The 10027-nt window shown below is 45.8% G+C and overlaps 1 protein-coding gene across 1 annotated transcript; it reads right to left on the reverse strand.

Moving 5' to 3' along the window:
• Positions 1 to 1298: 1298 nt before the first annotated feature.
• Positions 1299 to 6794, reverse strand: RPS4X (ribosomal protein S4 X-linked). The gene is made up of 7 exons (XM_068533662.1): positions 6692 to 6794; positions 5628 to 5705; positions 4977 to 5157; positions 4502 to 4599; positions 3155 to 3326; positions 2048 to 2205; positions 1299 to 1486 (listed from the first exon to the last, which is right to left on the reverse strand). The coding sequence occupies exons 1-7, from the start codon at positions 6692 to 6694 to the stop codon at positions 1385 to 1387; spliced, it is 792 nt and encodes a 263-aa protein (XP_068389763.1). The 5' UTR covers positions 6695 to 6794; the 3' UTR covers positions 1299 to 1384.
• Between the last annotated feature and the right edge of the window lie 3233 nt (positions 6795 to 10027).

Below are 10027 nucleotides of genomic sequence, written 5' to 3' on the forward strand. Positions count from 1 at the left end.
GTGGGGTCAAACCTGGGCTTGGGAGACACCTGGGCGTGCCTCCTACTTTCGCTGACTAGTTTGTATGTTGCTCAGTTCTTTGGCAAGACCAGTCAGTATTCTACTGCTTGACTCCAAGCCCAGGACGCAGCCAGGAGTGGAGACGCTGTCCCAAGCCACAGCTCCTCAGCAGGCTTCCTCATCTACTGGACCACAGGCCTGGGCACCAGAGATGATCATTAGACATGCCCAGTTAAATATGCAATGATTTCACAGGTTCATCATGCCTCAGATGGAGGAAGACGTCCAAAACAACTGTTTTTGACTCCAAATCCTGCCATGAGGGGCAAGGGAGATTAAGTGGTCTGCAATAAGATGTTAAATGAAGGTGATGGTGAGATCTAGAGGGCAGTGGTTCTTAACACAGGGCAATTTTGCTCCCATGGGGGATCTGGCTACGGCTCAAGTCAGTTTCTGGTTATCACAACAGGGAAGAACAGAAGGGCATGTTGTTAACATCCGGCGGGTAGAAGCCAGAGATGCTGCTCAACATCCCACAATACACAGGACAGCCACCCACAAGTTATCTGGCCCAATAGTATGAAGATTGAAAAGCCCTGCTATAGGCAGCCAAGGTGGTTTTGGTTCTCAGCAGGAAGACGCACATTGTAGGGTAACAGGAAGGAGAGCTGGTTGTTATCACACTGCAGGGTAATTGACACTCTTGTAAGAGACCCAGGGCTTAAAACGAGGAACAGATCTAAACAGCTGGCCCCTTGCAGCAGGGGCACCTCTTCTTGAGACTGGCAAGCAAAACATGTTTTTGCAGTCCTGAGGAACGGAACTGAGGACTGAATGCTGTGGCAGCTGGAGAATGATAGAGGACTAAGTCCAAGCAAGTGCACTGCTTCACAACATCAAGAGCCCATAACTTTATAATGACCTGTATCCAAAGCTGGACACAGACATGGGAAAAACAGATGAGCCAGGCTTGTGTATGGGTAGTGCAATGAAGACCGAAGAGGGCAATCATTTCTTAAAAAAAGGCTAAGAGAACAGCGTAAATGAGGTCCCAGCCAAGTAAGGGAGCTTGGCCTTATGGGCTTCCCTGGCTCTCTCCATTCTTTGGTTACTTGCTGCTCCTTCTTTGCCAAGTTTGATGTGTTCTCCCTCCCACCACCACCCAGGTCCAGCCTATAGGAGACACAGATTCACATCCCAGAATGCCCAAGCCTGCCTGAAAATTCAATCTACTTTTCATGTTATAAAGTAGAAAGGAAAATGTAAATCAAAGCAAACAAACAAACACAAACACAAACTACAACAAACACTAAAGAGGCTTTTAATTATGTAGTATTATCCGTAAGTAAAAAGACTCTCCCAGTCACGTCACTTAGAGATCATTTTATCCACTGCTCTGTTTGGCTGCCAGTCTCTTGTCTCTCTCCTCAGCAATGGTAAGGCGGATACCCTTTCCACGAGGAAGAGAGATCCATGGTTTGTTGCCCTGGAGGAGAAAACAAGGAGAATCAAAACCTGCTACACACCATCAACAGGATGGCACATGCTACATTTGTCTTCTCATCAAGAGGAACAGAGAAGCCTGTCTGTGAAAACACTCAGCAAGTCAGGCAGTCTTAAGACACTTTGATGCTGGTTTATCAGAAATACCCACTTTAAACTTGTTGCCCGTATCTGTAGATGCAAACTACAATACCCTTCATAATTAGTCTCAGAAGTACTGAAATAGTGCCCAAGGCCAAGCATTAGTTTCAAAAAGCACCCCCACCCCGCCTCAACACAGGCACAAATTAAAGAACCTAACTATAAGGTATATTCATCCCATTACTGGCACTTTCCACCAACCCAGGTGTGAACTGGTCCGCTGCTGATTCTCTGACACTGAAAACACACAGATCTGCCTCAGCCCTGTTGTGAGCCCTATCCCAGAGGAGGCTCTACACTAGGTTCAGCAGAGCCAGCAGGAGCCAGGCACTGCAATCCCAGCAGTACCTGCATTGCACAGGTTTCTCTGGACTAGAGAGAAGACAGAGAGACCCAGACTTACTTTGCCAATAACGAAAATGTTGGAGAGCCGGGTGGCAAAGCTATTGCCGTTGGCATCTTTCACATGAACTACATCAAAAGAACCAGGATGTCTCTCCCGGTTAGTGATCACACCAATTCTTCCCAGGTTAGCACCTCCAGTCACCATGCACAGGTTACCTAGGCAGGAAGGAACAGACAATCTGCTCAGAGCAAGGAACCCTGCCCTGTGTAGTGAATGACAGAGACAGGTTTGCAACAAAGTTAGACAGGTCTGCAACAAAGTTATTTTTTTTTCCCCAGTTGAATTCACTTCTATGGATCTGTTACCCAAGCTAGAACTCTCAGGGCCCTCTTTTAAGATTTGCCCTATCCTTCCTGCACAGCTAATAAATGTAATAAACTCCACTGCACCCACCTCACTAGGTCCTTACCATGTCTTGCCTGGACTACTGCTGTTCCTCCAAGGCACAATTCTCTGCTACTGTTGCAAACAGATTTGGGGGATGATGACAGCATTACAAAGGGCTGTTATCTCAATTAAGTTTGTTCGCTTTTTTGTTAGACTTCCCTGCCCAGCCCTCAAGCCATTTCCATGGATGAAGAGGCTTTTGAGATCTGGAGCAGGCCTGAGAACGTGTTATACAAGACCTCACCTCTGCCACACAGAATATTCTAAGCACTTGGATCCCTGAGGTAAAAATACCATACACCTGGGCATTGGAGCAGTTACCCGTTCACAGCTTCTCACACCTCCCCATTGAAAACATTCTTAGCTGACTTCCCTCCCCGCAATTCACAACATATTCCTCTCTCTAACCCTCATTGCCACCACAAAGCCATGCCGAAATGAGACACCATAAGGCTTTACAGATTCTCTGAACTTTTCTTAAAACTAAGAGTTACCTCCTTCCCAATCTGTTACTACATCAACAAAAGACATCTAGCTTTGGTTGCTAACTAGGCGCACATCAGAATCACCTCGAGCCCCCAAAACGCCAAACAAAACCCTGTACCCAGGCCCTGTGCAAGTCATAGGGCTTGATTAAATTAACTTAAAAATAAAAGTAAAGAACAGCTCTTATGCCTGGCCTTTAAAGAGAATGCCTATGTAGCAGAGCCTGCTTACCAGTGTCAAATTTGATGAAATCAGTAATCTTGCCAGTCTCCAAATCAATCTGAATGGTGTCATTCACCTTGATGAGGGGATCAGGGTAGCGGATGGTGCGAGCATCATGGGTCACCAGATGAGGGATTCCTTTTGTCCCCACAAAGATCTTTCTCACTTTGCATAACTTATACTGAAACACACAAGGGTTAGCCACATTAGTCTAGCTCACATGCACTATGCTCCAGAGTACAAGAAACAGTTGGTTCAAGATCACCAGCTTAAAGGTGCAACCAGCAGCTGAAGGTACCAGCCCCCACACAGAACAGCCTGTTTCCTGAGCTGCAGCTGAATAATGGGGTCCCTGACTTTTCTTCCCACCCCCCCATAAATTCATCTTGCACACTGCCCCCTTCTAGGCTAGCCTTCCTATTTCTTATTATGTATTTCCTCTGTAGTACTGCATCACCCCCAAGGTTAAAAGTTCAAAGCACTGAAGGCCTCACAACCTCAAACTCCCAGGTGGAGGGATGATCACCACCATTTCCTCCCCGCTCCAATGCAAATCACCTCCCCTTTCCCAGGTCGTTTAAGTCTCAAGGGGCGGCTGAATTCTTCCCTCCAACTCACCCTGACAGCTAACAAGTGCCTCTTAATGGCTCCCTCTACATCACAATTGAGTTTTGTCTCACAAACTGCAATTGTATTACCAGTTCATCTAATCGACAATTTCACAAAGCATTTCACTCCCCAAGACATCCTTTAAGTAAATCAAATCACCTTGATGCCAATGGATGTGCCCTCCAGCCTGCTGGTAACAAGGTAGCTAAGGAAATTAGGAGCTGAATCATCCAATTGAATTAACCTTCACTTACAGCCAATAATTCAAGAAGCCATGAACTTTTGCATAAAACCATCACAACAAACTGGATTAAATAATCAATGTCTGTAACCTTTTTTGAGTTATCTCAAACTAGTGCCCCAAGGGTTATCGGTCCCCTCCACTAATACCTTTCCCCTCCCCACAGTAAAGCTAGACAAAGGGCCAGTAGGATTGAACTAGATATTGGTTTTCTGGCCCTTTATCCTTAAAGGACTCATACTTCAGATACTCAAACGTTCCTAGGAATCACTCCTTGCCGCAAAAAAAGGCAACCAGAAGTCACTGCTCAGCTAGAATTCATTTCTGCCATGAAAAGCACTCTGTTGAGGATGTTAACTTGACTGGCTGTTTCCAGGTATAAGATTATGAGTAATTCTAATCTACCTACCTCACCACAGTGGATCAGCCCATGTACTTAATTCAGGCTGTAAGTTACAATCAAGTACTTTTACTAAACGAAGGCCCAGCCTGCTTGCAACACTCACCTTGGCCTCCTCAGGTGTAATACGATGAACAGCAAAGCGACCCTTGGTGTCATAGATCAGACGAAAATTCTCTCCAGTCTTGTCAATGCTGATGACATCTGGTATCAAATGGTAATAACTAAGGTTACTATAGTGACCCCCAGTACCCCCATGCTGAACAATAACCACACTATACGGGAAAAAAACCCCGTATGCTTCCCATTTCTAATATTAACAAGGATTCCTAAGATCAATGACAGCTAGCTAATCTTTAATGTTTCAAAATCCTGTTTTTATGACCCGTAAAATCTTAAGTGAATTGAAATTTGGTTTTGAGAAATAATTTATGATTTGCAGCCCTACAATATGGAAGTAAAACTCTTGAGAGGGAAAGTCATGCTTTATTTCTGAGAGACTGAAAAAGCCCACCACTTTAGACAGGGAGATAAAAAAAAAATCAAGGAGCACCACCAAGTGCCCCCCACTAACCACTCACCCATAAAACCAGCAGGGTAAGTTATATCAGTGCGGACCTTGCTATCAATCTTAATGAAACGTTGCATGCAGATCTTCTTTACTTCATCTCCTGTTAGGGCATATTTAAGTCTGTTCCTTAGGAAAATAATTAGAGGGAGGCATTCCCTCAGCTTGTGGGGACCGGTAGATGGACGAGGAGCCTGTAAAATGATTTTAAAAGTTATCTTAAACTATTGGTGGGATTCACTCAAACTACCTCTCAAGTCCTGAGATTCACCAGACTGTCACCCGCCCCCCCCCCCCAATTGGGGTAAACAAGGGGTATTCAAAGTGTGCAAAACTATTCCAGACCTTTAAAGTTTTACAGCATTTTCCTTTCAGAGGACCAGGCCTGTTAAGAACATTTGAGGTCCTGCATCCATGTGGTATGTGGAAGAAATGAGGCACAGAATTATTAGGTAAGAGGTGGGGCACAGCCAGATAGCACAGGGCCCTTAAGAAGAGAGTAACTCAGGATACAGTAATCAGGGATACCTGACACATAAAGGAGCAGTATAAAGTGTGTCCCTTAAATGTATCAATCATATCTCGATAAAACTGTTAAAGAGAAAACACGTCCCTTAAGATACTTACAACATAAAAAACATGCTTACAATAAAATGATACTTACAAACACACCAGTCAGTTTATCCAGCATCCAATGCTTTGGAGCTGCTACACGCTTCAGGTGCTTCTTGGGACCACGAGCCTGAAGGAGTTTTCGATTTTAATACTGTTAAACAGTTTCAGGTCTTTTCAAGAACAGTTTACACAGCTACAACTATTCTCTAAAGAACAGCATCTGTTTCCTCTTCAGCAAAATGTGGACAATGTAAAAAGCACAGGGCCGTGATTAAAGGCAGAGAAGCAAATGCTACATAGTATACAGCAAAACACTATAGGTTTCACAAACCGCAACCACCCTTTTCGTTGTACAGAGAATGTTAATTGTCTTTCACAACAGTGTTTCTTGTTTACTATTTATATGTTTATACACTACCACTTAAAAGTGCGTATGCTTCTAGAGGCTGTTTTTACTAGGACATTATGCTGGTGATAGACAGGGGTTGGACCTCCTGGCACACAGCCAGCCAGCAACAGAAACGGACCAGAATCTGTGCTTCTACTTATCAAACAAGAAAATTTCTCGAAATATGTCAGGTTTTAAAGTGTTAGATGCGAGATTTAATCTGACCTCAGCACAACCACGTGCAAACAGTGGCTTACTCAAACTCTAAATGTGAGATCACTTTTCACCTTAAAATGCGGAAACCTTTTTAATGTCGTATACAGAGGCTTACTGGCCACACTACGTAAAGTCAGGCCGTGCCAAAAACACGACGGAAAAACAGTTTCTCCGCCCGCCCCGGGCCCGACGTCAGTCCTCTGGGCCCACCCGGGGCTCCGGCCTGGGAAGCAAGACGCTCCTCCCAGGGCCGCATGATGCGTGACCGGGTGTGCCCGGCCGGGAGACCCAGGCCTTCCCGCCAGCCGAACCGATCATCCCCCAACAGCGCACCGCCGACAGCTGGTGTTCGCCCTAGCCCTTGAGCCCGCCTGGGCTCACCCCACCAGCCGCTCTCCCTTCGCCTCCACCCGATCACCCCCTGCGGGAGCCCCGCAGCCCCGGGTAGCCCCAGCCCTTGGAGGATGGAGGCTGATGGGTCCCAAGAGCTCGCAAGGAAGCTTCCTTACCATGGCTGCGCTAGGCACGGAAAGAGGCCCACCTATTTCCGGAGCGCAGAGAAAAAAGGGTGCATGGTTGCGCGCGCCGGGGCTTTGGATGCTCCGCCCAGCTCCGCCCTTTCGCGGCGCACGGGGACGCTATCTTGCCACCTGCTGGTGGGAGGTCAGAGGTCCGGGGCTTGGGAACCGCTGCCGAAAAAGAGGTGTCCCCCAAGGGCGAGTTCCTCTCCCCCTTTCCGCCCTCCCCCCTCCAGTGTTTACCGAGCGCCTCTGGGGCGCCTGATTCTGTGTGAGGTGCTGGACAAACAAAGATGAGCTAGACAAGCTCCCTGTCTTTGAGGAGAGGGCAAAGTGAGGCTACTTTAAGTCCCACATATACATGATCATATAATCAATAGAATACATTGACATGAGTAAGGTCCTACTGTATAGCACAGGGAGCTAAGTTCAATATCTTGTAACAAACTGTAATGGAAAAGAATCTGAAAAGGAATATATATATATATACGCATATACATATATATGCGTATATATATATCTGAATCACTTTGCTGTACTCCCGAAACTAACACAATTTTGTAAATCTACTATAATTCAAATAAATAAATAAAATTTAAAAAAGAATACATTGAAATGAATATCTAATATTATTTCTTAAACATATTTTGTCTGCTTCTTCTTCCAAGTTCCTTCAAGCCAGTCAACCTGCCCATACTGTAAATTGGGAAGAATTAATATTTTTTTCTCTCCCTTCTCTGCAGATTACCGAGGGGGTGGAGGGTAAGGCGTGAGAGGGTAGGATCTCTGCTTGAACTCTGCCCCTCGATTTCTGTACAACGCATTTAGCACTTACCATAAAGTCTCAGGGACGAGAGGGAACATTAGAGACCATCCAGTTATCTAACTAAAATTTAGATCCGATCATGTGATTTCCCTACTTTGAAACTGCCCTTGGGCCTCCTGCCTAGCCCCTCAGGTCCCTCTGCCCGTCACTTCCGGCCTCCTGCACCCAGACACCCATTGCTCCCTTACCCTATCCCAAACCTCAAAGCTTAAGCCACTCCAAGGTATTACTGCTCCGACAAAGCCGCCTCTTTCAAGCCTCCTGCCTGTGGACCTGATGATCCCTCAGCTTGGAACTGCCATGAATAGCCCAACCCCCTTCCTGGGCACCTAATCCCACTTGTCAGCCTTGGAGATGCATACAGCTCAGGTCCCTCTGGCTCTGTGAGCCCCGGGTCCCCTCAGGCAGGGTTAATCCCACATTCTTCTGTCCCAGAGCCCTCGGTTCAAACTCGATGACAACACAGTAGCAGATTGGGTTGTAATGACTAGTTTCCTCATCTGTCCTCCACTAGACTGTGAGTATCTCCATGAAAGAGCCTGCCCTAATTCACATTTGCCACCTAACAGAGAGCTTAGCGCTATGTCCAGCACTTGGTAAATACTTGTTGAATGAACAAACTGAGTCAACATCCCCCTCGTTGTGCCAAGTCTCACTGTACTATCCCTGAGAGCATCCAGCCTCTGCCTGACCTCCTCCCACCATGGGTCAAGCTCCTAACCGAGGAGGTTCCATTTTACATGTCTCTGTCTCTGCCCTCCACTTCATCCCCCAGCAGTCTGCAGAGGAGCAAGAGAGAAAAAAAATGGTTGGCTCTTTTCAATCAGGCAGTATTCACTAAGAGGGCAGGGACTCCTCTTTGTCTAAAACTAGGTCCATAGTAAAGCATACTATAGATGATTATTAGCAAGAAGGGGCAATTGATTGGAGGTGGGGATTAGAGAGAGAGAAGATGATGAGACAATAGAAGGTGCATTTTGAGGTATTCAGTCTGAGGGCATTGGGAAGATGGTGGTGCAACCAACAGATATGATGGGGGTTCACTTGGGAGTGAGGAAAGACCATGGGACTTCCAGCTTGAGAGGATAGGAAAAATGGCTGGTTAGAGCTGCAGATCTTACTTAAGATCATGCAGCTAGTTGGGAGTGGGGGATGGGGTAGGGAGGCTGGTCTCTTGCCTCCCAGGTCAGTGGTTGGTTTGTTTTTGTACCACAGCTTGTCAAAGGACTTGACGGAATCAAAGCATTTTCAGTATATTTTTTCCTCTGTCAATTTGTATTTATGGACAAATGACATTCTAACAACAATAAAGGGAATTGGGAAAGAGCTAAGAAAATCACAAAACAGTACCTCCCCAAACACCCTAAACACATCATCTGTATTCATTTGTTCCTGTTCCTGTTCTCATTCTGATCGGTTTGTGTGCATGCATACTTTTACATAATTTTAGGCCTAGCGTACAGACTATTTTGTATTCTGCTTTTATTATATTATAAAAACTTTCTGAGTTGCTACATAATCTTCATAATGAGTATTTTAACAGCTGCATCATATTCCATTAAATGGATATCCCATAATTAATAAAAGTTCTTTATTGTTGAACATTTTAGTTTTTTAGTACCCTTTCTTTATTATGAATGTTGCTACAGAGAACAGTTTCCTTTATACGGCTTTTTCCTTCAGTGGAATGATTACCTTAGAATAAAACCATTCCTTCACCCAACGTTTACTGAGTGCCTACTCTGTGTCAAGCTCTGTATTATGAGCCAGGGAAATAGAGATGATTAAAATCTAGTTCCTGCTCTCAAGGAATTCACATTACAATGGGAGAGGCAGGCTGGGAGGAGGGGACGGAAAGCCAGGAGAAGATCTTCAGAGGAAAGATGGTGGCGAGGCAGTTTGGAACACGAAGGGCTGTTAAATCTTAAGAATTTGGACTTTAACCTGTAGGTAGACAATGGGGAGCCGCTGAAAGATTTTAAAGAGTACGGGATCAGCTTTGTGCTTTAGAAAGATAACTCCGACTGCTCCTTGTAGAATGGTTTGAAGGAAGTGTGAATGGCTTGGAGGAGATGGGCCAGGGCTGTTTCAACAACACAAGCAAGAAACAGAAGGGTGGGACCCAGGTCTGTGATTGTGGGGCGGAGGAGGAGGGGGGAGATTCAAAAGACATTGCAGATGAAGTATTGGCAGGATCTGACTGGGAAATGACGTATGTGCAGGGGTGAGGGACAAAGAGGTAATTAGGATGATTCCCAGGTTTCTGGCTTGGTGACTCAGTGGTACATTCACTGGGAACTAGGAGGAGGCGTGCTTGGTGTGTGATGTGGGGCTGAGGGGGAGGGGGCACCAGCTGGAGACGTTTTATAGACACAAATCTGAGCTCAGGTATATGGTCTGGGCTGGAGACTCCCATTTGGGAGAACTGGTACATCCGTGCTTAGTCCATGGGAGTGGTTGGCAGTAGCTGTTGGAAAGGGAGCACTGTGTTAAGAGTCTGA

Source organism: Eschrichtius robustus, chromosome X (assembly GCF_028021215.1).
Source record: "Eschrichtius robustus isolate mEscRob2 chromosome X, mEscRob2.pri, whole genome shotgun sequence".
Classification (NCBI taxonomy): Eukaryota; Metazoa; Chordata; class Mammalia; order Artiodactyla; family Eschrichtiidae; genus Eschrichtius; species Eschrichtius robustus.

Excerpts from the sequence above, each read along its gene's own strand:
- RPS4X (XM_068533662.1), bottom strand. Across the intron at positions 5,158-5,627 it reads ATAAACTGACTGGTGTGTTT|GCTCCTCGTCCATCTACCGG; the intron begins GTAAGTATCATT and ends ATCATTTTACAG. Across the intron at positions 2,206-3,154 it reads TTTCATCAAATTTGACACTG|GTAACCTGTGCATGGTGACT; the intron begins GTAAGCAGGCTC and ends CTTCCTGCCTAG.